The 27750-nt window shown below is 58.5% G+C and overlaps 1 protein-coding gene across 4 annotated transcripts; it reads right to left on the bottom strand.

Annotated features, from left to right (window-relative positions):
- Window positions 1-2969: 2969 nt before the first annotated feature.
- ACHE (acetylcholinesterase (Yt blood group)) lies at window positions 2970-14458 on the bottom strand. 4 transcript variants are annotated; one of them, XM_063301800.1, is made up of 4 exons: window positions 14278-14458; window positions 6738-8278; window positions 5921-6087; window positions 2970-3485 (listed from the first exon to the last, which is right to left on the bottom strand). In XM_063301800.1, exons 1-4 carry the CDS (start codon window positions 14293-14295, stop codon window positions 3364-3366), a joined length of 1848 nt encoding a protein of 615 aa, XP_063157870.1. In that variant the 5' UTR covers window positions 14296-14458; the 3' UTR covers window positions 2970-3363. The 4 variants fall into 4 exon arrangements, with proteins under 4 accessions (XP_063157870.1, XP_063157871.1, XP_063157868.1 ...); XM_063301801.1 differs by lacking the exon at window positions 14278-14458 and adding an exon at window positions 13915-14252; XM_063301798.1 differs by lacking the exon at window positions 14278-14458 and having other exon boundaries at window positions 6738-8410.
- Window positions 14459-27750: the final 13292 nt, after the last annotated feature.

Consider the following 27750-nt stretch of genomic DNA (forward strand, 5'->3'; position numbering starts at 1 on the left):
GTCGATGTAAAAGCACAGCCGGGTTTACAAGCCACCCTAGAGCAGCAAAAGCTCGCCCCCTCCTGAAACGTCCGGCCACATGGGTTCCTGGGACAGGCCTCCCTGTGGAAGGGAGCCAGGGGAGCCCCCCCCCGAGCCCCGTGTGCCCCTCCCCACACAAATCTCATTCCTGCCCCTCCACCGTTTCTCGGCCTGTCTGTCTGCAGCAGCTGGCTGGGGGGGGGGGGCAGAGAGGCCACCTTTGCTTGAACCCAGGGCCAGGGCCAGGGCAGGAGCCCCCAACCTGCAGCAGCAACCAAGAAGGACCCCCCGTCCCAGCAACGAGGCTCCGGGCTGGGAGAGGCAAGGCTGTCTCTGAGGGCAGGCAGATGCCTTCTGGGCTGCGTCCACTCCCAGTGGCCACTGGGGGGGAGCCCCTTTTCTCTTGGCTTGTTGATTCAGGGGTTCTGTGGACAGGAACTAGGTGGGGGTGAGAGAGGGGGGCAGCAAAGCCCAGTATTGTGGCAGGGAGGGGACTGGGGGCAGGGCTGTAGCCCCAGCATGGCTTGTGGGAGACCCCCCTCCCCCCTCCCCCCTCCCCCAGGCTTGGCTGGGGACGCGCCCGTCCAGAGCAGTGGTCTCTCTGGCCGGCTGCTGAAAGTGAGGGGCAGGGGGATTGTCCGGCCTCCCCCTTTGGTCATGCCCTCCCAGCCCCAGTCCTTGATCTTGGACAACCCCCCCACCCCCCGCTGATATGGGTGAAAGCAGAGAAAGGAACCAGGGCATGTCTCTGGCAGACGTGTAATACAGAGATGAAAACACGGGGGACCCCTCCAGCTTTGCCAAGAGACGTACAAAATATACATCAGAGAAAAATGATCCTGCAAATTGCTCTCCTCCACTCCGCCCACCCGAAATACAGTTTACTGCCATCTATGATTCTCAGGTGGAAGGACGGATTCAGACACCTTCTTAGGCACAGTCATGATCAGTGCAGGTACAATTTTCAGATTCATTGAGGGGACTCGGACTACCCCCCCCTTTATTTCCTCTGCAACTGAAGGGTGTGTTTGGGAGCACAACTGCAACTCGGTTAAGTGTTGGGGGGCTCCCCCATATCGTTAAGGAACCCTCCCCTAAGCGACGTTTTCCCCTTGACCCTTCCGAAGAGGGACCGTTGCAAGAGAATGAGGGTTGGCAGACGGGGAGCCCTTCATCCCCAGGCCACGCCAGTGCTGTGCATATCCAGCCCCCCCGCCCCCATTCGGGGCAGAGTGGTGGGGCAGCGTCGGCGAACTGACTTCATAGCAGGAGCCCCCAGCCGTTACCTTCCGGCTACAGGTTGGGGGCGCCTGGAGATGCCAGCCACGACGAGCTTCCTGGGAGTCTCCGACTCACCCGCCCCCCATACTGTAAGCAGCAGCAGAGGTCGGGGCGGCGCGGTACCCCCTCCCCCATTGGGAAGCCTGGCTCGCTTTTTGGCAGGACCCAAGACCCCCGCCCACAAGGAACTTGGCTCCTCTCGCTCCCTCACTGGCGCCGGTTCTTTTTTCCGCCCCCCCCCCGCCCCGCCACTCTCCTCTTTTTGCGAGAGGCTGCTGCTGTTTGATGTTTGCGGAGGGGGAACGGGCTAAGCCCCCTCTCCCGCAGCCTCGGCCGATCCACCTTGGCAGATGCCGAGACTTCGGGGTCCCGTGGGAACTGGGCAGGCAGAGAGAGAGAAGAGAGGACCAGTGGATCCCCCACCTGCCCCACACATTTGCCGGCTCATTCTCAAAGCTTCGGCCATGATGGTGATGGTGGTGATGATGGTGATGGTCTCAGAGCTACACCCCCTGGATGGTTTCCGGGAGGGGCTCCCGATTTGAGGCCGGCTGGGGGCGCAGGACAAGCGAAGCTTCAGCTCCGGTCCAGCATCCCCGGTGGCGCAAGAGGAAAAAGGCGCTTGAGGGGGGCGGGAGCGGTCCAGCCCGCAATCCTGGGCAGAGGCTCCCGCGGTGCCCCAAAGAGAGTCCCGGGAGAGGGAAGGAAGGCGGGCCCGTCGGGAAGTTGCACCATAGGCTCCCTTCTCACCCCCTTAGCCTGGCGGCCCCGGAAAAAGCAGGGCGCTGCTGGACCATCGCAGGGGATGGGCTTCACCCTCGCCCCGCAGGCCCGGCCCGAGCCTAGAGCAGAATTCCTCCCTCCAACGGTCACGCAATGGAACTGCACGTGGAGAAGGATGCGCCGACACATCCTCGCCCACCGCTCCTGAGAAAGGACACGCCGCCGCCCGGAGCGGGGCAGCGGTCGTCTCCGGAAACCGCGAGGCCGGGCAGCGCTGCCCCGCGAGGCCTTTCAAGAGCCCAGGGCCCCGAAGTCCACCCGAGCGTCTTCAGCTCGCCGCCGGTTTTGTTCCGTGGCAGTCTGCGGCCCGGAGACAGGAGGAGAAGGACGCCCCCGCTTCCCGACGCTCTCCGGGCCCATCGCTCCAGGAACAGAAAGCTCTGTGCACATGCTCAAGAAGCATCTGCTTCAACTTATCCGGATAGTAAGGGGCGGAAGCCGAAGGACGCCGCCCTTTGCTCTCCAGGTAGCCCTGTGGAAACGGGCCCCAGATTTTCCTCCCTCCGCAGGTCTGATTAGGATTGGCCCCGCCGAGGTTAGGGAAGCCACGCGGGGTGTGGAGCAGCGAGGACAGCCCGGGCGTCCGGTTCTTTTCATCCAGCATCCAGCATCCGGCTCAGCGCGAGGCTTCAGCCCGCCCAGCCTCCCCTGTCCCGCCCAGGGCCCACGCCCGCCCTGGCCCAGCCAGGCAAAGACCAGCCGCGGGGAAGCCACAACTTTATTGGCAGCAGGTCCGGGGGTCACACACAGACGGGAGCTCAGCGCGCGGCGGACAGGCATGCAGGGTGCCGGCAGGCGGGGTCGCGAGGGCCGGAATCCGGCGGAGGGCAAGGGGGCCGCTGTGGGTAGCCTGGGTGGAGAGGCGTCCTGGGACCCGCGGGGTTGCCTGGAAGGAGGCAGAAAGCGGGGGTGGGGTGGGGGTGGGGGTTGTCGCTGCAGCTCTGGTTGCTATACAGTTCAAATATAGATATATCTATATAGATATATATATATATATAGATTTACCACATTTCCTCTTTAAATAAACATTATATACAAATCCCAGCTGAGTGGGGCAGGCTCAGGGCACAAGATGGGGAGTGGCTGGGGGCTGGGTGAGAGACAACTGGTGGGGTGTCCTCCCCAAGTGGAGCAGTAGATCAACTTGCTGCTGGGGGGGAGGGGTCCCCCTGGACTGGGTGGTTGGACTCTTCTGGGTGCTTTGGACCAAATGGCAGACTGGTCCTTTGACCTGCAAGGTTGGGGGGGTGGGGCTGGGGGGTGATGCCACTCCTCCCATCACAGCTCTGAACAGCGGTCCTGCTTGTTGTAATGGTCGAACTGGTTCTTCCAGTGCATCATGTAGGCACTCCAGAGATGGAACTCCAGCTTCCATTGCCGCTCCGCCTCCTCAATGTTGTCTGGGGTTGTGCCAGCAGAGAAGAGAGTGACGGGCAGTGGGGGGTGGGTGGGGGGCAAGAACATCCAGGGACATGGAGGGGGAGAAAGAGAGAGAGGTGTTAAGGGAAGGCGATCAAGTGGGGAAGAAGGCCTCCTCCTGGGCCCCGGCTGGGGGTGGGTGGTTGGGTGGAGGACCTTTTCCTTTTCTCCATGGGCCTGTGGGATCCCCTGGACAAAAGGCAGGGGGGGCTTGTTCTTAGCGATGGAAAGGACTGGTAGGGGGACCCAGAGAGCTTGGTCGGCCTTGTGGTTCTGGGCAGGACCACCCTCACTCAGGAGGGTGTCTCCCTCCCTGCCCCAAGGTGCCAAGGCCTGGTGGCAGGGGTGCCACGTCCGGCAGGGGTGCCATGTCTTTGTGGGAGGAAGAGCTCGCAGGAAAGGCTGCAGCTTCTGAAGATGAGCACTTGCTGGGGGGTGTTTAATCTTGAGGGGTCTGTGATTTAGCTGGTTGGAGGGGCAGACCGGGGGAGGGGGGCAGGTGGTGCCTGGGGGCTAAGGAGCCTTGGCCTTGGTTTTGCAAAGCAGCTTGGGGAATGGCAGAGCCCCAGAGAAGTTGTGGGGGAGGGAGGGGCTCAGGATGTGTCCTGAGGATGAGTGATAGGAGGATTTTGGATGCAAGGACCCTCCTGAATCCCCCTCCTCTTTTTGTTTGCCTCCAGCAGCCCCCCACCCTCTCCGGGCAGCTTCCTCCCCCATCATGGGCAACAAGAACCCTCACCAGGCCCAGCAGCTGCCTAGTTCACGCAATCTGCTAGGGCGATGGCAGGAGGCCCGGCCCGCATTGGACCGCCAGTGTCTGGCCAACCTTGCTAGGGATGAGGCCGGTTCCTTCTGCTTTTCCAGTTGGAAAGCAGTCGGCAGAGGAATGGCTGCACGTCTACCAGATCAGCAGACGCCTGGTGTGGAGCATCACATGTGGTCTTCAAATCTGCAATGGGCTCCGTGACTGTGAAGCTTGGGCTGTGGGTCTGGCAGGGCAGGAGGAGTTGAATGGCACCCCCGGATTGCCTGTGAGAGGGGCTGGGAGACCCCCTCAAAAAGGTGTGGGGCAGCAAGGCCTGCTCCTGCTGGGCCCAAGGGAGCCCCACTTTTCCTTCTGCTCCTGAGCTGGGAATCCAGCCCCTCTCCCCCCCACCCCACCATCCACCAGGCTTGGGCCATTGGCCTTTCCTCCCCTGATGCCCCTGGTCTTGTCCTAGCCAAGCAGCGATGCGAGATGTGCAGACATCCCTCCCGCCACCTGGGGGAGGGGGTCCAGTGCCTACCGAAACCTCTCTCCACTCTCAGGTGCCCAAAGAACATAGTCCACCACCTGGGGTGGGCTTGGGGTGCTGATTTTGCACCCCAGCTTTGTCGTCTCCTTCACCCCAGATTTTCCCTTTGCCAGGCTCAAGACTGGACATGAGCCTGATGTGAAAAAAGCATCTGGAAAGGACGGAGTGGGGGAGGCACATCTTACCCCCCCCCGCCCTGCCTGGTCTGCCCCAGAAGCTGTTCCCTCTCCCCTTGGCTTGCTCGCCTGTGCTGCTTCTGGCTTCAGGATGCGCATCTTGGCTAGCCACCAAGGAAGACGCTGTCCAGGAGCACTGGATAAATTGTGCAAACCAGCTATCTGGCACATCCTAAAGCCGCAGGGAAAGCCGTTGTCCCCAACGAACGTGGTCACAGACTTTTTCTCAGGAGCAAGACTGATATTTCTCAGGTTCCAGGGTGGGGGTGGAAATGCCAGTGGGTTCTCCAGCTGTCCTGGGACTCGGAGCCTCTCCCCCCTCTCCCCTTTGCGCCATTCCAGGATTCCTGGGCACTTCCCGCCCGGCTTCCCAGCATTGCAGAGTTCTCCCACCGGGGTCCTGCACAGCTGCAGTGGGCTTTCCTCCCACTGTCTCCCTTTCCAGGCAGCAGCCACTTCCTGCTACCCCCTCACCAGGCCTGGGGGGCACTCAAGGTGGAAGCTGCCCTGGGAGGAGGAGGAAGGGGAGGAAGACGAGCAGAGGCAGTGGGGCGGAGAGGGGGCCGTGGCTCTGGATGGAGCCATTGCAAATTCTGGCGAACTCTACAAGGGAGAAGAGAACGTGGAGTTAAAGCCAGGTGGGGAGGACAGCTGGAGAGGCCCTTTGCCAGCCAGAGCAGCCCGAGGGCTGTTAGTTAAGTGGAGCCAAAAATGGTGTCTCCACATCATGGGCTGGAACCATCCAAGTTTGCAGCGGGGGGGGGGGGGCATGGGGCTGCAGATTGACGAGAGGGTCTGCTGGGCTGAGAGGAGCAAAATGTCTGGCCTGGAGAGATGGCTGCTGCTGGCAGAATGAAGGGAGTTGCTGGAGCTGATAGAACAGAAGACCAGGGAGAGAGGAAGCCTTGGCACCCCTCCCCCCACTGCCCCAGGGCCCCGACCCACCTGTCACATTCAGCAGTTTGGGGAGGAAGCGGTTCCAGAAAGCACAGATCTGGGCACGCAGGCTGCGGTCCATGGCCAGTGGCTGGGTGTTGAGCTTGACGTACTGCTGCTTGGAGGGGGTGTACGTGGGCCAGGCACCCTCCTTATCTGCGGGGTCAGTGGGGCTCCTGTGTTGAGACAGAAAGGGAACCCACTGCTTGCAGGCAGGCCTCCCAGCTGCTGCTGCTGCCACCTTATGACTTTCTCAGGCTGTGTGCAGCACGGCACCATCATCCCATTGCCTTTCCAACCTTCCGACCCCTGCTGTGCCAAGCCTCCATCCAAGCCTTTTCCCCTTCTCTCCAGGCAAGACCCTGTCAGGGTCTCCCATTTCCAAATCCAGTGTGCCCTCAGACCTCCCTGGGCTTCCACCCACCCCACCCCCATTTCTATCTCCAATTTAGGAACCAGACATCTTTCATGCAGATGTGCAGGGACAAGGCTTGAATGACGTCTCAACATTTAAAAGCAGATTTTAAAAGTCCCCCCTTCCTGTCTGGCTGCTAAAGCTAATGTAATAATAAAACAAAGGCACCCATATTGAAGCATAAACCCACTCTAACTCCAGCTGTCATTTCAGTTTAAAGCCTGAAGATCTGCGTGAGTGTTTTGTCCCCAGTATTCATTTCCACTTTTACAAATAGTTGTCTCCTGCATCCCTGGTCTCTCCCTTCCCTTGATACCCTCCAAGTTTCTGTTTCCCCTTCATTCCTTGACAAGTAGGACCCTCTGCACTGTCAACTGTTCTCCTTTCCCCTGCCCTGTCCTCCCCAGTTACCCTGTCCTGGCGAAGTTGACCCAGTAACGCATCATCCTCCGGCTGAGCTCCTTCTCCTGGGCAGTATAGTTGAGGCTGTCGTTCAGGGGCAGCCCAAAGACAAACTCAATCTCATAGCCATGGGGCACCCCCATCCACAGGGGCCAGATAAGGTTGGAAGCTCGGTGGTCAAAGAGGTAGGCGTACACCTTGTTGCCACGCTCAGCATAGCGCGTCGCAAAGTGCATGACTGGGCAGATGACGTTGTGGTCCCCCACAATGTCATCCATGGCCTCCCGGTTCTTCTCCTGGTTGTCCTCGTCTTGCCAGTCAGTATACTGCAGTACCACAGCCTCGGTGGCAATATCGTTGGCATGTGGCACGCCGAGCCGCACCCCCTCCAGGAAATCTTCCCGACTGATGAGGCTCTCATTGTCCTTGCTGAAGCCGGGGACCCCATAGATCAGGAAGTAGGTGCCCTCGTCCTTGACCACCCCCAGCAAGACCTGGGTCTCCTTGAAGTTTCCTGTGCTGAGCATGGCTTCTGGGGTGTCAGGAAAGAAGTCCCCGTCAATGACCGGCACAAAGGAAAAGCGGAAGATGCTCTTGTAGGGTAGGACGGACCACTCTTCGTCAATCAGCTCCTGAGGTGTTTTGGAGCGCAGGCAACTTACCAGCTCAGAGTCGTTGGTGAAGAGGCAACCCACCCTCTTCCCCAAGAGGGTGGCGCGGCGCCGGCTCTCCGCTGGTGTGATGGTGGCCCATGGCCCGTTGGGCGCCCCGCTCTGCAAAATGGCCCGTTGGAATAGGGAGCGGCTTTGCGAGGAAAGAAGGTGCATGCCCACGGAGGCAGCCCCAGCGCTCTCCCCGAAGATGGTGACTGTTCTGGGATTGCCCCCAAAATACTGGATGTTGTTCTGTATCCACTGCAAGGCCAGGCGCTGGTCCAGCAGCCCCATGTTGCCCGGGGCCTCCTGACTCCCCAGGAGAGCCAAGAAGCCGAAGGCCCCCACGCGATAGCTGATTGAGACCAGGACCACACTTTGCGTGTAGGTCAGGAAGCGCCCGTCGTAGACGTCCAGCGATGCAGAGCCGCTGTAGAAGCCCCCTCCATAGATCCAGACCAGGACAGAGGTGTTCCTGGGCCGTGGTGAGGGCACCCAGATGTTGAGGTAGAGGCAGTCTTCGCTCATGTCCCTGTTTGGGTTCCACATTTCCGTGCCATGGAATCCTGGGTAAGTATTGTCCACCAACTGGTAGCAGGCATGTTGGTAGGAAGTGGCATTGAGAACATGTTGCCAGGGCTTGACCGGTTCTGGGCGCAGGAAGCGCAGCCTGCCCACGGGGGGCTCGGCAAAGGGGATGCCAAGGAAGGCCGAAATGTGACCATCGAGAACTGGCATCCGGATGCCACGCACCCAGCCCGTCTGAGTGGCTACTTTGAGCTCATCTGTCTGGCCAGGCGAGACTGCTATGGAGGATGGGACGCAAAGGAGGATCAGGAAGAGCTGGAGTGACCAAGGCCATGGCGCAGGCATCTTGCCAGAGTGGCAGGAGGTCATCTGCAGGGGAGGACGAGCAGAGTGAGAAAAGGCCTCAGCACCTCCCCCAGCCTGGTCCTGCATGTGCCTGATAAAGGCACCCTGTTGCTATCGGCTCAGCCCATGCCAACGGCTGACTCCCTCTGATTCCCAGGCGATAGCCGTGCGCTGAGGGAGGAGCGAGGAGCAAGTCCCCCACAGTGTCTTACTGCTAAGGGGGAGGCCCTGACCCAGCGGCAGTCCTGACCATCATAGGTTGCCGAGGGCATCATGAAGTTGCCTTCCCAAAAGGAGAGCTTTCCAAAGGCGAAAACAAAATGGCCCTTGCAGGTGCTCATTGGTGGCCACTGTTCATTGGGCCCCTGCTCCCCTCCCCTGCTGCAGCCCTGGGTGGCCTTAATGTTATTTTCCTTCTTCTTGTCTTTTAGGGAGGGATGAGGGGGAGTCTTGTGCTGAAATGGGCCAGGTAGTCACAACTGTATCTATGCCCTCCTGCGTTAGGCTGGTAGTTCACCTAAAGGTCTTCTAGCCACAAAAGTCTTTGTATCATGGGCAAAACCCAGGCATTTCCATCGAGAGAGGGAAAAGGCATCACAGAGCATGTGCAGAATCCCTCCCACTAAGCAATTACAGGCTGCCCTTGCAGACTCCCAGGCCAAAGGAACCCTGTTCACAAAAAACATTTCATCTGGTCAGTTCCTAACCTTAATTCTCCTTATTGGTGCCTCTGGCAGTAACTGGGTCAAAGGCCCCCATTTGGGGCACAGAACCCCCCCTCCCACTCCCTTGTGTCCCATGAGCCTCTGCACTAGGAGAGCAGGGCAAGGCTTTATGGCATTGCCAGCACCCTTTTCCTCCACTGGCAGGCCACAACGGGTATGCCTGCTGCCAATGGCGGGGGTGCTTTGGGGTGCTGCCAGGCCTTGAAAAGGCCCACCTTTCATCCATTCAGCGTTTTTGGTTGGGGGACTGGCTGGGCAGGGGGTGAAGGACCCAGCTGGCCCGTTGGAGACACTTCAATCCAAGGCTGTTTCAGAATGGCCTCCTGCTCTGCCGCTGACTATCAACACATCACATCCTGCCCCCCACAACTGGCTCAGGCCCCTTGTCTCAGTAGGGTGAGTTTCCCATGGCTTTTAGTCCAGTCTGAGGGGCAGCAACTGAGTGTCTGGAAATACTAAGTCCCGGAACCTTTTGACGGGAGGAAAGGATGTTGATGCGTGTGTTCGTGAGCCAGGGTTTTCCTGCTCTCAGTCCATCCCCGGTGGACCTTCCACTCTGTCCTGCTGACTCCCTTCCTCCCTGCAGAGGAGTATGATAACTCTGAAGACGGGTGGTTAAGCTATGCAGACATCAGCTTGGAGGGAGGGGGAGGGGGAGGGGGGAGATCGCCTGCCTTGATCCTCTTTGGTATGGGGTGCAGGGGTGGGGGGTGAAGAGAGAGGAACTCTGTCAGACTTTCAAGATTCCGTTCTTAGGCCTAAAGCAGAGTTTCAACAGTCCTTTCCTAGCCTGGCCTACCTGGAATGGCTGAGGGTCCCCCCTGCCCCCCATGTTGGATCTGCCTGCAGTCTGGAAGGACGGCTGTTCCAGGTGGGCTCCTTTGCGTATTCTTTAAGCGGCCTCCTCCCCACCCCACCCCGTGTTGCTTTTGTAGTCAGACTGCTGAAACGCTGGCACTGAAAGTGATGGGCATCCCACCAAGGATAGCATCCCTGGACAGTCCTCTCAAAGAACGCCCCCTCTGAGCCAACTGAGAGCTGGATGCTTTTGGCATGCTCTGGGACCCATTGATTAACCCATCGATTGAATGGCGCCTCCTGGTGGGGCCCAGGAGGCAGGTCTCCTCTGGGGTAGGGCCTGCTCCAGAAGGCCTCCCTGCCTCATTATGCAGTCAGGTGAGAAATAACAATGGGGACAGGTGGAGGGGGGCTTTTTCTGAATCTGTTGCTTGATGGGTCCCCTTACAAGGATCAGCTGAAATGGTGAGTAAAGAAATGGCCTCAGGATGAGAAATAAAAACCTGAGAAATAAAAACCTGTATTTCACGTGTATTACACGATGAGGTGAGAGAAGGGGGGTGGGGGCAGGATCCCGTGGATGCCTTTGGGCACAGGAAGGCAACTTCCAGCAGGAGGTCAGGAAAGACTTCTTTGCTGCTCAAGGCCACTTGGGCAAGGCACAGCAGATTGCCCAGACTGAGCTTTGTGCTGCGAGTGTTTAAGGGGGGTCTGCTGGGGATGCTGGGAACTGGATGCCTGCATGGAGCAGGGTTGAACTAGCTGGCCTCAAGGGTCTGTCCAAGTCAAGAAGCCTGGGAGACTGGGAGCCTCTCTCTTCCAGATTATACTCTGGACTTCTCTTTGTGGCAGTCACTTACGGAAGAGCCTAATGGCATGTGGGCTGAAAAAGGACAGGAGACCTCCAAGCAGCATGCAGTGGGATTTGGAGAACCCGTTTCCATTCCAGGCCAGTTGCCCAGCAGCTGTTCAGCTATTTAAAGACCTCCAGTCTGAAATAAACCAGCAGAGCTTTGCATGCATGTATGAGATGAGAGGGTGCCAGCAAGCAAGGGAATGCAAGCAAGGTGGTGGGGGTACTGGAACTTTTGTGGTGAGAATGTGCAGGAGAGGTGCCCCTTATTGGCCTGGCAGGAGTGTTTAAAGAAAGAGCGCAGAGGTACCCATTTGAGGCCTTGGGCATCTGCTCAGGCTGGAGGTCAAAGTAGCTGTCTCTTTGGCGGTGTGTGTGTGTGTGTGTGTGTGCTGTTGCCTTTCCCCCAGTGAGGCTGGGCAGGAAAATGGCTCCCTGGACGTCCCTGTCATCATGGGCCTGTCAGGGGATGCCTGAGCCGGAACTTGCCCCCACTCCCTGCATGGATTAGCAGCTGAAAACTGACCCAGACCTTGGCACTTGGGGCATTTGAGCGCCTTTGTACTGTGGGCAGGCAGCCGCCAACTGGGTTCCCTCCATAAAGAGGCAGGCTGGTGGTGGGAAAGGTCTTCAGCCATGCCCACTGCTGGCTGCGCCCCTTCCTGGAGCCTGGCCTCCTGCCTCCCCACACGGGGGAGGGTCTCCTGGCCCCCTTGCCTGCATGGGTCCTAGAGAGGACCCTCCCTTGAGCAGCCTTGCTTGGGGCTCAGCCCCTCCCCTCCTGCCTGTCCTGAGGACCCCAACCAGCCTGGCTTCCGCCGGGAGCCCTAAGTCCTCGGCAGGACTGCATCAGCTGCTGAGAGACAGTGTGGCTGCAGCCTCGCTTGCTTGCCCCCACCAGCCCTCCCCGGCTCCTCCCGAGGCATGACCTGATCAAACCCGTGTTCTTTGTTGTGGTCTGACTGGTTATCTGCAGCTGCTGGGGCCATGGGCCCTCTGTTAGCCTCGCACGGGGAGCTAACAAGTGCTGCGCCAACAGATGCCTACAACTGGCAGGGGAAATGCCATGGATCAAGGCTGGGTGGACACAGCCCTTGTTTTTCTAGCCCAGCTCATCTGATGCATGCAGCTCTCCTCACATGGGTTGTCTGCAGAATGGGGGCGAGTGAGTGGCCTGGGGAAGGACCGAGCTGGGTCCCCTCAAGCTATTGGAGAGGAGCACTCAGACGCTTGCTGGGCATGCAGGTGGGGAACTCAGGGGACGAGGGACTCCCACATAGTTCCTGACCGTGGCCCTTCGGTGGATTGAGGGGAGCTGGAGTCTGAGCCACACCAGAGAGAAGGGGCTCCTGCGCTGTTGCAGGGCCCCACCCGGAGGACCTTCCAGCCCCATTGGGCAGGGCAGGGAACCGTGGGGTGTCCCTTTTCCTTCTTTCCAGTTGCTCCTGAGAGGACACAGCAGCAACTGCACCACTCCAGAGAAGCTTACCAGCCCGAGTCTGATGTGGGGCTGAGAGTATCCAGGGCATGCACGTCCCTGCCCTCCCACTTCCCCTTTGTAGAAGCTGGAGAAAGGGCTGTCCTGGGCTTGGTGCAACCAGATGAGGGCGCCTGCCAGGGTTGGAAACCACCTTGCCTTGTTTCCCATGCAGAGGTGACCCAGCCTCACAGACAGCCAGAAGGAAGAGGGGCTGGAAGCCACAGTTTGCAGAAGAGAAAACAGCTCCTGCGCCCCAGCCTGTTCATCGCTCGCTCAGGGGAGGCCTTCCAAGGTGGCAGTCGAGGAAGCAGCAGGGAGCTAGGCTTCAGCTGTGGGTAGTCATGCAACTGGAACACTCAAGCCCTAGCTTGGAATTGTGACAAGTGTCTCCAGATCCTTGGGGGCTGAAATTCATTGCAAGTAATTTCAACTTGCAAGTTGGCCTAAGGGCACCATCCTTAATGGCTTTGTGGGGGGTGGGGCGGGGGGAGGCCGCTTTGCCTCCCATGCTACAAATGCAAAGGAAGCTGAGCTGGCCCTAGGGAAATTCTTTCAATTACAGTGCAACAGTACCAAGGATCATAGGACAATGTCCAACCTTTGCAGTCCCTGAGAAAATCATTAAACAACCAGGTGGGCTTGAGAGCTAAGCAGGGCCTGCCAGGTCAGGGTCGGATGGGAGACCACAAGGGCAACCTGGTGCTACAGGCTAGCCTGGAAGGTTGGGTCCTGCCAGCAATGGCCTTTCTAGTGCAATCACCACAGAGTCTCCCTTCTAGCCAGCCCCCTTGGTGTCACTGACTCACTTGGAACTGCAAGGATCAGAGGAGCCCCAACCTGCTTTTGCCTCCCGCCCTCAACTTCCCCAGGGAGGGAGACCTCCACCAGGCTTGCCCACCTGCCTGGGCGACAGGGCTGGGAAACACTCCTCCCAGCTCCTTCAAGAGGTCTAGAGGTGCCATTCCCAGAGGAGGTGGCCGCCAGCGGGGGGGGCGCGGGGGGCTGGGGCGGGGGATGCTGGGCGCCTGGGAGACCCCCTGTCTGGTGTCAGCGCGAGCAGCCGCACGTGTCCGGCGGGAGCATGCGTGGAAGGGCTGGGGGAGGGGACCATCTAGTCTCAGCGCCTCTGGAAGTCCCTCCCTCCATCTTCCCGGCCGCAGGCGCTCAGGCTTTTAATAGACCTGCCACCCCCAGCCCCCCGCGGCTTCCCGCAGCTGCTCTGTCGGCACGGGAACAGCCTCGCAGCTGGGGGGGGGGCACAGGGGCGAACCCCCGCCCCAGGCACGCGAGCTGCGCCTGGCTGGAGGAAGTCTTTGCCGGTCCCGGGGGCCCCGGCCGAGCGCTCCTTCCGCCCCTCCCTCCAGCACGGGAGCCCCAAAACGGCGTCTCTTTCTCCCTCCCCGCCCGGCTTTCAGGGGTCACGGGCGCCTCCTCCTATTCCTTCGCCCCGCCCCGCCCTCGGGAAGGGATGGATGGGGGTGGAGGACGAATCGGGGCGCTGTGGCGCTCTGCATGTTCCCAGAGGCTCAGAGGCAGACGGAGCCGAAGCCCTCCACGCTCGAACTCCATGGGGAGTCTCCGGGCGGAGGAAAAGCCCACAGTTCCCCGTTACTTTCGGGGAGGATCAAAGCAGCCACTTCGCCTTCTCTGATTGCGGAGATGCGAGGAAGGGGAGACGGCTCCCGGAGGAGGCGAGGCACCGGGGCAAACGCCCAAGGAGGAGAGAGAGGAGGGCCGTTATTGCAGACGCTCTCCGACCGGCAACCGTTCCCCACACCCAGGCCCCCAGGCGTCTCCCGGTTACCTCGGAGGAGGAGGGCGCCTCTGCTTCTGCCGCCGCCGGGGGCTGGGCTGCGTCTGCGACTCCGGGCGGGCGGTGGCGGCGGCGGCGGTAGCGGCGGCGCCCCCCCCCACCCAGCCGGCCCAGCCCTGCCTCCCGCGGCTACGGCCACGTCTCGCGAGCCTTGCCCCTTCCTCCCTCCGCCGGGGGGCGGGGGGAAGAGAAGCCGGCCGGCCGTGGCCCCTTAGCCAGTGGAGGGACTGGTCAGTGCTCCTCGCGCCCTGGAGACCAGACCCGTGTCCCCGACGCCCCCGCAGTGGCCGGAGTGGGCCCAGGTATGGGGCTCCTGAAAGAAGACCCCCTTCCTCCTCGCCCCGTCCCACTTACCGAAGATTGGGTGGACATGCTTACAAGAAAAGCCCCTTTCTCTGCCGTCCCCCCTCCCCGGAGTCCTCTCCTGCAGGATTTCCTGGCCGCTGAAACGAAGCAGGCCGGGATGCGGAGCCGGGCGGACTCGCGCGGGGGCCGCAGTCCGGCGACTTCTGGGCAGGGGCGACTCTCGCTTTCCAACGTTCTCAACCTCTCGGGATCCCCGCTCCAGCCGCCTCTTGCTTGACTCCCAAACGCCATCGAGCGCATTTTAAGTGGTCCCTCAGCTCAGTTCTGTGAGAGGTTCCCTTCCTCGCTTGCCCACCACTCTCCAGACTCTGGCTCAGTCACCGCAGTGGCGGGGGCAGCCCTGGGCAACCAGACTCTCTCAATCGCAAAACAGACGGAGCATGTAATGTGCGAATGGCATTTCACGTGTGTAGGAGCTTCCACATCCTGCAACCCCCGCGAGGAGGCGAGAAGTGGGTAGACCAGAGCGGGACCACAAGCCAGGGCCCCCCGCCGCGCCCGGTGTCTCCAGTCCTTTGCGCTCCAAAGATCTGACATTCTTGGAAACGCGGGAGTGGATCCCTCTCTCCTCCCGAGGCGCCTGGATCAGCCCCCGCGCAGGAGGCATGGCGCTCTGCCTCTGAGCGCGTGCAGAGGGCTTCCTTCCTGGAGACGGTAGGCCCCACGCTACTCTTCGGGACTCGCCTTGGCGGTCGCTCCAGCACCTCGGCGGTGGACAGCTCTGCAGCTCGGGCTGAACTCCCGGTGGGAGGATTCTGGCGCAGCCGCGAGTCCAGCCGCGGCCGAGGGAGGGTCGGCGAGGGGCCAAAGCGATCTCCGGGCTGGAGAGCGGCTAACGCGTATTTTGGGAGTTGACGCCAAGAATCCGGTGGTAGATCCGGTTACGAGGAAGGAAGGGAGGAAGGGAGGAAGGGAGGGAGAGGGATCAGGGACAGGGGAGGGGCGCGCCGGGGACTGCCGCGGGAAACAGCCCGCAAGCAGTCGTGCCGGCTCGACTGACCCCAGTGCTCGGGGCCGCGCGGCCCACCTGCCATCCCTCCAGCCACCAGTGGGAGGCGACCGCGCCTTCTTTCCAGGTTCGGCCTTCCGTCCGGCACGTCCACACGTCTGTTGGAAATTTGGGGAAACCCACCTCTCACCCTCCAGGAGAAAGAAGCGTCACTCCTGGCAGAGATCCGCGTCTGAGCCGAAACTGCCGGGGCCGCCAGAATTCGTGCAGTTCCTGGGCTGGGAGCACCGAGCACGACTGCGGTGGGGCGGGAGTTCTTCCCGGCCTCGCTCCCAGACTCTGCCTCTGTGCGCCGGGCCTCAAGGGGGCCGAGGCCGTGGAACCGAGGAATAGGATCACATCGATCAGTGCGTCCATTTTACAGATGGTCGAGCTGAGGCCCAAGAGGAGAAAGAGGGGAGGCGGGCTGGGAGGGGTTAGGTTCGCACAGAGCAGCCTGGTGGGCAGTTTCCCGTTCGGCTTCCGGGTGGGAACAGGCAGTCTGGATGGCCTCTTTTGTACCTGTGCTTCCTGTGCTATGGGAACACGGCCCCTTGGTTTAGGTAGCCCAGGTTTGGAGGGTGGCCCGTTTGGAGGGTGGCCAGCCAGGGGGCACGAAGCCCGATGTCGAGTCAGGCCGCCCTTCAAGCAGAGGCAGGCACTGGGGGTGGCTAGATCCCTGTCTTGCTCAGCTGGGGAAGGGGAGCCCCCCATTCCGTGACTGGAGGGGTGGAGGTGAGCCTTGGGCAGGCCAGAGGACAGCCCCAGATGGCCCTTCATCTTGCTGACCCCAAGGAATGCTGGAGGCAAGTCGGGAGCCCATCACCACAGGCCTGGGGCACTACAGGGGGCAGAGCCTCCCTTCCCATCCTGCTGAAGGAACTCCTAGAGGCCCGGCCCATTGGCTTCTGCAGCCTGGAGTGGGGCCAAGGGGCCAGTCCTGGTGGAAACAGCTGCCCTCCCCCTTCCCACCTGTCCACCCCCTCCCTGCCTGTCCCAAAGCCACACCACACTGAGCTGCCAGGACTGTCTTGGTAATGGTGGGCTGAGTTTGCACCTTTACACAGGCCTCAGGATGCTGCTCAGGAGAGGCATCCATGCTCATGAAAGGATGCAGCCCTTTGCATATGCTCAGATGCATCCTCTCCACCATACCAGCTTCAGGAGCAAGTTGCTGGGACACAGGTCAAACTCAGTCCTGGGGGGGTGGGGGGATAATGCAGAAGAAATGCCAGTAGTTCCACATGGCCATATTGCTAGACCAGTTCATCCTGGGAGTCCTGGTCTGAGCCCTCTCTTCAAGCCTGGGGTCTTCCTGGGTGGGAGGTGGCCTTAGGGTTGGGGTTCTTTCCTGTTCTCACCCCAAGTATGGTGGGGTGAGTGATGTGGAGCCCCCCCCCCTTCTTGCCTTCCTGGCTCAGAGATCACAGCTCCTTTTCCACCACAGCTCCTGGGCTTCTGTCCCATGCCTATGGCCTGACCTCTGCGGGTCAGCCTGCCCAGCCCCACAGAAGTTCCTGCCCACCCCCACACAGAGGCCTTTGCTCTCACTACACAACCCATCTCAACTAGCTCTGCCTGAAATGGCACCCCCCTCCCCTCAGCCCTGTATTTCTCCTATCCAGGCAGTCCTGAGGCTTATCCCTCTCTCCAGATGGGCAGGAGTGGCACTGCAGTCAGGGGCATTCTCTTCCTCATAGCTGCTTGACATTCTTGGGTGTGAGAAGCTGTGGCTCAGAGTTTCTCTTTGGCATGTGCTTGTTTCACTTTTGTGCAGTTGAATGGGCTGCTGGGAACAGGGAGAGGAAGAATGAAGATCTGAACTGCCCTGGGGAAAAATGTTTGCAATGTGGGAGGCAAGGACTTGGGCACCACTTGACTCAGGTCAAGGCAAGAGACAGATGCATCAGGCCTGGTTTCCCTGGTGACCTCAGCTGATCTTTCCATGCTGAAGGGGGCTTAATTAAGGCTGACATCACCTGAGATGCTTAAGGGGCTGAAAGAGCCAGGGAGGGGCTGCTGCTGTGAAAGGCTCTCTGCTCGCAGGAATGATAATAATGGCAACAAGAACTCTTCCTAGGCTCTTATTATTCCACTTGGCAACCATGACCTGTTGGGTCATCTTTTCAGAGATATTTCCTTACCAGATTCCTCAATGCCTTCAACAATGGCAGAGCTTCTTATGTACTGGAAAAGTTCTTAAATATTCAGGGAGGTATTCAGAGATGGATCTGCCTTGAAAACAGCCCATGTCATTCCTATTGAACTGTATAGTCCAGTCAAGCATCAGGAGTTGACCACAGGAAGTGTTTTATGACATTTGCATTACGTCATAAAATGTTTTGTGGTAATTTTGTTTGTTTGTTTGTTTTATGAAATTTACCAAATTTCAATTCCATGGGAGTCAGGGTCCCAGATTTTGGATGCATTCCATAAGTTAGCCCATTTGAGGTACCTTGTTTCAAAAACTGTTGGCCAATGACGCACTGTTTTGCCCAGTTAAAGGTTAAAAGCAGACATGAGAGTAAATGATTCTTCCTAGGCTCCTGGTTAGAACCTGTGTTACTGGAAAATACCCTGTCTAAAGACTTATATTCATGAGATGAATAGAGGGTAAATAAATGCAAACAAGTAAATATTAGATAGATAAGGCCACTGCAGACTTGAGGTGGCATCCAGGGTTAAAAATGTCATAAACTATACAACCCAATGCAGAAATACTACTTGGTGGCCCACTGACCCAATGCAGTAGTATGCACTGGAGTATGAAGGAAGCCAGAAGCATGGAAGGGGGAGTCTGGAGGTTTTCTCCCCCTCAGCAAAGGTTGGAGGTGGCCAGTGGGAGGAAGTGGGGCTTGGTGAACAGCTGCCTCTTTGGAGGCCCCCAGCCTGGAGCACCAATGAGGCAGCAAGGCCTCCTGCAGGGACACCCCCTTGAAGCCCCAGCAGCCAGTGGGAGCTTTCCTCTGGCTGGGCTACCGAGGTCTTGCTCTGTGGTCCTTTGGGGGCTAAGCAAGCATCTCCCTTTCTCCCTGGCCCCCAGGAACTGTCCATGGGTCTGACTGATGCTTCCTGTGGCCTGTGGCAGGCTGCACATTGTATGTTGTTTGATGTTCTTGTTGGGCTGCCTTTGGAGGCCTTGTCTGCTTCCCGCTGCTGTTCATGCAGTACCACCCAGTGTCATGACCTCGTTGCAAGGCACAAAGAGCCTCACAACGTAGATCATGATCATCAAGGAATAGAGGAAGAAGATAATTAAACCAGGGATTAAAACAAGCACCCAAAGCACCCACACCCATGGACCCATATACAGCTGAAAAGAAGGACATTGGATGAGCAGAGATAAGCTGCACCTGGTGCCCTGGAGGACACACCAGAATCGAGAGGACAAGAGAAGACACCGGGAAAACGCCCATGCAGCAATCTAGGATCCCATCAAGAGGGATTGGGACAATAGGGGGTGGAGGAGCCCGGGGCCATACAAGAGGGTATAAAATGGGCACCTCCACACCACAACCCCCATTCCCGTTTTTCGTTCTGTCAGCCACCATTCCAATAAACCAGAAATCCTTAATACCCATTAAGTGAGTCTGTGTCTTATTGCGAAGCGAGACTGACCCTGACATAAAAACGGGAACCCCCCCCAAATTTTTTTACCTAGCACCTATCCAACAAGCTTGTGAGGGACCCAGCTAGGTATGGAAACTCACGGAGCAAGGCAGCACAACCCCTCGGCACCTGGCGACGAAGCCCCGCTCCCCTCGGGCGGGATGTGGCTGAGGTCCGGGCGGTGTAATGCCCCGGTAAGTATGGGATCCAGCTCGGGGGAAGCGGAGGGGGAGGGAACCACCCCGGTGCCCTGGAGCCCGCGGGCCACCGGGGGCGAGATGACGGGACCCTCTCCAGGCTCGCAGGCGACCCCGGAGGAAGCACGAGACGAACCACCACCCAGGGCGCACGGACCCGAGGGAGTGCCTGGCACCCCGGAGGGACCAAGGGAAGGTCCGTCCTCCACGACGGCCAACGGCAAGGGCAAGCAGAATGGCGAGCGCACCAGTGGGAGTCCGCAGACGGCGGTGAGGCTCGATGCGCTGGAGGAGGGGGTGCAGGCGATACGGCTGATGCTACAACAGCTGACGGCAGCGCAGGGACCCCACGGCGGCAGCAGCGAGGAGGCACACCCGAATGAGAGGCGGCGGGGTGAGCGCGGCGGCGGCGACGGCAGAGCCCAGCCCAAGGAGCCCACCCGACGACCGGAGGCGCACCTGGACGAGAGACGGAGCGGATACCCAGCGGACGGTGGCGACTATGGTGGAGCCCGATTCCAGGAGCCCACCCGCCGATCGGAGGCGCACCCGGACGAGAGACGGCGGGACGACCTCAGCGGCGGCGGCGGAGCCCGATCCCAGGAGCCCACCCGACGACTGGAGGCGCACCCGGACGAGAGGTGGAGGGATGACCCGGCATACGGCGGCGGCGACAGCAGAGGCCGGCTCCAGGAGCCCACCCGATGGAGAACGTCCCACCCCCCCACCCGGGCGACGGGTTGACTGACTTGTGAGGAGACCCAGAGAGAGACACGGATACCGCAATAGGACTGGAGACAATCTGACCCGCATCAGCCCCCGTGGAGCACGCTGCACGGCCCAGAGGGGACCGGGAGCCAAACCAGAACGGCTGCCAAGGATTTTGGCATAAAGTTTGACGGGGACCCCTCTAAACTCTCATTTTTCCTAACGAACGCGAGGTACTACCTTGAGGAATGGGGTCCCTGCTTCTGAACTGAAAGGGGCAAAGTGAATGCCCTGGCCATAAAGCTAAAAGGTCGGGCCGCCGATTGGTACGTCCAGCTGTGCCAATCAGGTGCCCGGGCGCTGCAGGACAGCACAGAATTCCTGCAGGTGCTGGAGCTGCACTTCAGGGACCCCCTGGAGCAAGAAAGAGCTAAAAGGGCACTGAAAACACTCAGACAAAGCCAGCGCTCCGTGGCAGAGTATGCCATGGAGTTTCAAGCCCTAGCCGGAAAAGTGGACACCTGGTCTCAATCGACTCTGATTGAGAAATTCAAACAAGGACTTAACTTAAATGTTCTCCGGTGGGCACTCTGCCGCAACAATCCCAACTCCCTGACTGAATGGATCCAGCTGGCGGGGGAAGCAGAGGACGCCCACGACACGTTCCTCCACGCCAAGAAGGAGGCGCAGCAGATGGAGGCAACGAGACCCCCACGAACAGCTGCGAGGCAGGGGAAGGCAAGACCCCAACCATGGAAGGAGGAACGGGACTGGCGCTTTGCCAAAGGGCAGTGCTTCACGTGCAGCAAGGAAAACCATAAGGCAGCAGCATGCCCCAAAGCGACACCCAGAGAGAGCACGAAGAGGGCACCAGCCGCACCAACCCCAGCGCCAAGAAAGCGACCAGCAGCGAAGGGGGAGTACCGAGCCAGACACTTCCCCTACAGCTCAGAGGAGGAGGGAAGCAATCCCGACGAGCCGACGGGAAACGACAACCACCTGGCCTAAGGGGTGCCGAAGGACAGGTGGAGAACAGTGACAGGTGCAACGACAAAGGGGTGAGTGAGGAATGCCCCACCCTCTATGTCCGTGTCACCCTCACCCATGGGGATAAGACTGAAAAGGTCTGGGCACTAATTGACTCTGGCTGCTCCAAAAGCCTAATGCACCCAGACCTGGCAGCTGCGCTTAACCTCAGCTGCTATCCACTTCAGCACCATTTGGTGTTCACGCAGCTTGACGGATCTGCAGCGGGAGGGGGCCCGGTCACCCAATGCACCAGAGAAACCGCGCTAAGGCTCGGCAGCCACGAGGAAAAATTGGCTTTCATCGTGGCACTGGTGGGGCAACCCCTACTCATACTAGGGATCCCATGGCTCGTGCAGCAAAACCCAGTCATCAACTGGAAAACCAGAGAGATTAAGTTTGCTGACGGGCATTATCAAGCACCTTCAGGGAACAGGGTCCCCCGAGCGGCCATGGGGGGGGCGACGACGACTGCAGAGCACAGAGAGACGGCACTACCAGAGGGACTGCCAACCAAATACGCGGACTTCGCCGACGTCTTCGGCGAGAAAGAGGCGGACAAACCCCCCCCCCACAGGAAAACGGACTGTACCATTGAACTGGTCCCGGGGGTACCCCTACCCAAACCCAAAATATATGCCATGACCCAGCGGGAGCTGGCAGCATTAAGGGACTTTGTGGACAAAAACTTGGCAAGAGGTTTTATCGAGCCTGCAAATTCTCCAGTGGGAGCGCCAGTCCTCTTTCATGAGAAAAAGGATGGGTCACTGCGGCTCTGTACAGATTACCACGGATTAAACGCAGCAAGCATTTCAAATAAATACCCCCTACCCTTAATAAAGGACATCTTGTCCCACCTGGCAAAGGGTAAGGTATTCTCTAAACTGGACATAAGGGAAGCCTATTACTGTATACGGATACGGGAGGGGGATGAGTGGAAAACTGCCTTCAACTGCCCATTGGGGGCATTTCAATATAAGGTGCTCCCTTTTGGACTGGCAGGAGCACCGGGGGTATTCATGCAATTAATCAACGAGGTCCTGCGTGACCACCTTTTTAAGGGGGTTTTGGTTTACCTCGACGATGTATTAATCTACACGGAAACGGAACATGAGCACGAACGCTTGGTAAAAGAAGTGCTCAGGAAACTCCGCAAGGCAGAGCTGTTTGCCAAGGTCTCCAAGTGCGAGTTTCACAAGAAACAAATTGACTATCTAGGGTATAGGATTTCAGCTAAAGGAATAGAAATGGACCCAAGCAAGGTCCAAGCCATACTGGCGTGGGAGTGCCCACGCACGAGGAGACAACTCCAAAGCCTCCTCGGATTCACGAATTTTTACAGGGGGTTCACCCCAAGGCTGGCAGAGATTATTTTACCCCTAACTAACCTACTTAAGACTAAGGGCTTGGGGGACACGCACAAATCAAGAAACCTGGGGGCGCTACTAAACTGGACAGCTGATTGTCAAACGGCATTCGAGAGGCTAAAAAACCTCTTTACAGCTGAGCCAGTGCTACAACACCCCGACCCCACCAAGCCTTTTGTGGTGCAGGCAGATGCCTCTGACTTTTCCATCGGAGCCATCCTGCTTCAAAAGGACTCCGACAACCACCTAAAACCCTGCGCCTACCTTTCCCGCAAATTCTCCGAAACAGAGTGGAGATGGCATGTATGGGAAAAGGAGGCGTTCGCAGTAAAGATAGCTCTGGAAACGTGGAGGCACCTGCTGGAAGGGGCCACCTGCCTCTTCGAGGTCTGGACGGACCACAAGAACCTGGAGGCACTCAGCACGCCCAAACGGCTCAGCCCGAAGCAGGTGCGTTGGGCTCAGTTCTTCAGCCGGTTCAATTTCATGCTGAAGTTCATACCAGGCAAGAAGAACTTTCTGGCGGATGCCCTCTCCTGACGGCCACAGGACGACACGCAAGCCTCCGACATCATGGGGACAGTATGGACCGAGAAACAGCTGGGCTGCCCAGCTGTCACGCGCAGCCAAACAAGGAATCAGCGCACGCCAGCACGAACAACAGGGAACGATCAGAGCCGGCGTTCAATTTCACCGAACTGGCAACAAAGACTCACACAAGCACTACAAACAGATACATGGTTGCAAAACAACCGACACCATGTATCTGTTAAGGACAGCATCGCCTGGAAAGAGAAAGCCTTGTACATGCCAGAATCACTGCGGGGGGAAATCTTACACAGATCGCACGATGACAAGACTGCGGGACATTTTGGGTTCGTAAAAACCCTTCACCTAACAAGGAGGCAATTTTGGTGGCCAAACCTGAGAAAAGACATGAAAGACTACGTGGCCAACTGCCCCACATGTGCCACCACCAAACGAAAAGGGGGGAAACCCCAAGGGCTGCTACAGCCAGTAGCCAGCCCCTCCCGCCCATGGGAAGAAATTTCCATGGATTTTATTGTGGACCTCCCACCCAGCCAAAGGAAAACAGTGATATGGGTGGTAAAAGACTATTTCTCAAAGCAGGCACACTTCATCCCGTGTGCAACCATCCCCTCCGCACAACAACTGGCACGCTTGTTCCTAACACATATATACAGGATCCACGGCGCCCCCTGCAGGTTGGTGACCGACAGAGGCACACAGTTCACGTCAAAGTTTTGGCGGGAATTTTTAAAACTAATTGGGACTAAGCAAGCACTGTCCACTGCGTGGCATCCACACACGGATGGATCTACAGAGATCCTAAACTCAACACTTGAACAGTTCCTGAGGGCATTCATAAACTACCAACAGGACAACTGGGTAGACCTACTACCTTTTGCAGAGGTAGCCTATAATAATGCAGTACATCAGAGCACTGGCCACACCCCATTTAAGGTGGTCTACAGAAGGGACTTTGTACCGATACCAGAACTGCCGCAACCAGAGTCCCCGCCCTGCTCACCAGACGACTGGGCGGCACAGCTGGCAACAACCTGGCCAATCATCCAAACGGCCCTAGCAGACGCACAAACCACGTACAAAAAATATGCGGACAACCACAGGGCAGAGGCACCGAACTACAAAGTGGGAGATAGGGTCTACCTCTCCACTAAGTTCATAAAAACCTCACAACCCTCGAAGAAACTGGCACTGAAATTCATCGGACCCTTCAAAATCACACAGGTAATCAACCCAGTTACTTTCAAACTGGAACTGCCCCACAACTTGAGACGGGTCCACCCAGTATTCCACTGTGCATTACTGAAACCAACAAGCACATCCAAATGGCATATGGAAGAACCTCTGCCCTCACCCATAATGATAGGCAACCAACAACATTTTGAAGTACAAGAGATACTGGACTCAAGAAAGCAAAGAGGTAAGCTGCAATACCTCGTTAAACGGAAACATTTCCCACACCCAGAGTGGGTCCAGGCACAACATGTCATGGCAAGACAACTAGCTAGACAGTTCCACGAGGCATACCCAGAGAAACCAGCACCCTAAAGACATCTTTGGGGGGCAGCATGTCATGACCTCGTTGCAAGGCACAAAGAGCCTCACAACGTAGATCATGATCATCAAGGAATAGTAGAAGAAGATAATTAAACCAGGGATTAAAACAAGCACCCAAAGCACCCACACCCATGGACCCATATACAGCTGAAAAGAAGGACATCGGATGAGCAGAGATAAGCCACACCTGGTGCCCTGGAGGACACACCAGAATCGAGAGGACAAGAGAAGACACCGGGAAAACGCCCATGCAGCAATCAAGGATCCCATCAAGAGGGATTGGGACAATAGGGGGTGGAGGAGCCCAGGGCCATACAAGAGGGTATAAAATGGGCACCTCCACACCACACCCCCCATTCCCGTTTTTCGTTCTGTCAGCCACCATTCCAATAAACCAGAAATCTTTAATACCCATTAAGTGAGTCTGTGTCTTATTGCGAAGCGAGACTGACCCTGACACCCAGCCTGGCCTTTGTCTCCCCTGTTCCAGGAGGAAACAGGGTGCCTCTGCTTGTCCAGGCCTCAGGGGTTGGTTTCCTGCTGGCAGACCGGGGGCTCCAATGGACAGACCTAGCTGAAGTGTTTCCCCTGCTCCAGCAAGGGAATCTGCAAGGGAGGAGGCCACGGCATGGCTGTCCAGCAACATTGCCTCCTTCCATGGCCCCATCCCAGAGAATACCCCACCCAGTAAGCAAGCACCCTGTCCCAACCCAGCCTGCCTCTTCTTCTCCTTTGGCCTTCAGAGCACATCTCCTGGGTGCTTGATGGTGCTCACTGCGGCTCTTACAGGAGCTGGGGTGGGGGGAGGTGGTGGAAGGAAGTTCTGGCAGAGGGCCTTGAGCTCCTGACTTCAGGCTCTTCTGGGACCTGGGCCCTTCACCCCCGTGTTTCAGGTAGCTCTGGGCGGCCCCTGATCACCCCCCCAACACCTTGTAAGCAGTGTTCCGCTCAATCCGGGAACCTTCCAGGGCCCAGGCCTGGCACAGTTGCTCCTTAGCAGGACTTCTGTGAAGTGGCCCTGACAAGTCAAAACCATCTTCAGTCACAGCTGAACACTGCAGCCAGCAGTCCTCCCATTTGTTGGCCCTGCCATCTCCCCACATTTAGCTTTGATGGGGGACCCTCAGATGTAACAGGCCACACACTCCTCCTGCTTGCATTTTCTACCCTTCCCATCCTCACCATCTGCAGAAGCTGCAATGACGCCAAAAGGAGGCACCACGAAGACTCCACCCTTCCTTGTGTGTCACGGTCTTGGCACTGGCACAAGAACATACTCTAGGTCAGGGAATGTACCAATCATGACACACATTTTGTCACTGCCCATCCTGCCCCCCTCTGCCCCCCCCCGCCGGTGAGGGCCCAAACACACACCGCTTCCTCTTCGGAGCCAGGAGAGTTTTGCTGCAGTGGTGCTTCTTCCTGTACGGGCTGGGTCAACAGCCCTCGGTCAACAGTGTGGAGTCCAGACAAACCTGTTTGCAATCTTATCTCGGGTGGGGCAGCTGACACACTGGAGTGCCTGATAGGGCAGGACTCAGTTCCACCATTCCTCCCCCCCCACAGTTCTGGTCTGCAAAAAGCAGGTGGCTTTTGAACTGAAGCAGCCCTTTCTCTTTGGGCCAGGAGTTGCCTCTGCCATCAGTGCTTCCAGGCATGCAGCCTCAGGCATCTGGTGTGGTGTTTTGTTGGTTGCCTGACAGCCAAGGCAGAGCCCCGGGCCTTGCCAGGAGCTGGGTCCACGACATATAGAAAATGCAAATTCTTTCATCCAAGCTGCAGGGAGCCCCAAACGGTCTGCTCCAGGCCATGGGAAAGTGGTTGAATGTGGCAAGTGAGGCTCAGGGTTGATACATGCAAAAGGGGGGTGGGCCGGCAGACACGTGGAATCTCAGATGGGCAGAAATCTCAAGGTTTTGGTGAAGAGTCAGGAGGATGTGGTGTGGCTGGGCTGAACAAGGCAAATTCCAGGCTGAAATAAAATGGTCTGGATAGCAATTTTGGGGTGAGCACAACAGCAGCTCAGGGGAAGAACGCCACATACATCGGGGCTGGAATATGCCAGGCCAAACCGCCAGAACCCCCTTTTAAGGGGGTAACAAAAGCCGGGTTTCAGTCCTTCTTGTGGGGAAAAGCTGGGTGTGGGAGACCCTCCAGTTGGGTACCTCCTCTCCTCCCTTTCTTTGGGGCTTCCTGTGCAGAACTCACTGAGGCCCAAAGGGAGGGGCTGGAACAAGGGCTTTTCCACATCTCTTTGCCCCCCTCCAGGGTGAGGGCTGGAAAAGGGCAGGGGATCCATCTGGCCATCTGCGGTTCCGAGGGGCCTGTCCTGTCCCTGTGGAAGCAGGGAGCTGGGGAGGGGGCGAGGGCGCTCTGAGCCGCCCCTGGGGCTGCCCTGGTTTTGCAGCACTCTGGGGCCGAGCCAGGCCAACTGAGCGGACCCTGCCCCCCTCCCCTCTAGGTTGGGGACTCCAGAGGTGACGGGGCGGCCGAGGGCAATGAAGAGCTATTTTTGGCACTGGGCTGGGTGGCTCCTCTTAGCCCCGTGCCTCCAGCCTTTCACCCTTAAGAGTGGGTGGGCCTCCAGCAAATGCGACTGGCGTCACCGGCCTTATCAGGAAATGATGCTGGTGATGGGAGAGTCGCGAGCCTTGCACACGCGCGCATGCCCTCCCCACCATACATGGCCCCTCCTCTTCCCCAGTCCCATTGGGAGCATCAGGTGGCCCCACCGCGCCCAGCCCTTTCGTGCCAGGCCCAGCAGCAAAGGGCCTTGGTGGGTGTCCCTGCGGAGTAAGGAGGGCAGCACTCAGCACTCTCCGCCACCGCCAATCCAGAGAGAGCAGATTGCCTTTCCTGGAGATGAATTGGAGAGTGGCAGGACCCGCAGGGAAGGCCGGGCGCTCCCCAGGGCCGCCTTTTCCCTCAGACCCCACAAGGGAGGCTCTGGAGCCCCTGCCCGGCCTGGCCCTGCCCACCACCACCCCGCGGGGCAAAGGACAGCAGCTGGCACTCCTCCTCAGGGGCCCAAAGGTGGGGGTAGGCTTTTGAGACCAGCTGGTGGGAAGTGCTGGCCTGATCTTTTTGCTTTTCCTTCTTCTGGTTTTAGGTTTTAAGAAATGCCAGTCCCAAAAGGCCTCGTGGGCAGTGCTGTCCTCTGCCCCCACTGACCCCACCTCCTCATTCCCTCTCTTCTTCTCCCATGTTCCTGGGAGTGCCCAGCTAGGGTCACAGGTTTCCCTGCAAATATTTGCCCAGTGTCCTTTGTTGAGATTATTTACCCTGGGCGGGCTTGCTCTTGGCACATGCCTGCCAGGAGCAACTGACCCTCTGCCCTTGCCCAGTGATTCCCTTGGCCAGACCCGCCCCCCCCCAGGCCGGCCCACCGCTTGCCAGAGTGCTCTGGCGTGATGGGTGCTGGCATAGATGCTGCCCTTGGGTGTGCCAAGCCCCACCCCCT

Source organism: Candoia aspera, chromosome 4, assembly GCF_035149785.1.
Source record: "Candoia aspera isolate rCanAsp1 chromosome 4, rCanAsp1.hap2, whole genome shotgun sequence".
Taxonomy (NCBI): domain Eukaryota; kingdom Metazoa; phylum Chordata; class Lepidosauria; order Squamata; family Boidae; genus Candoia; species Candoia aspera.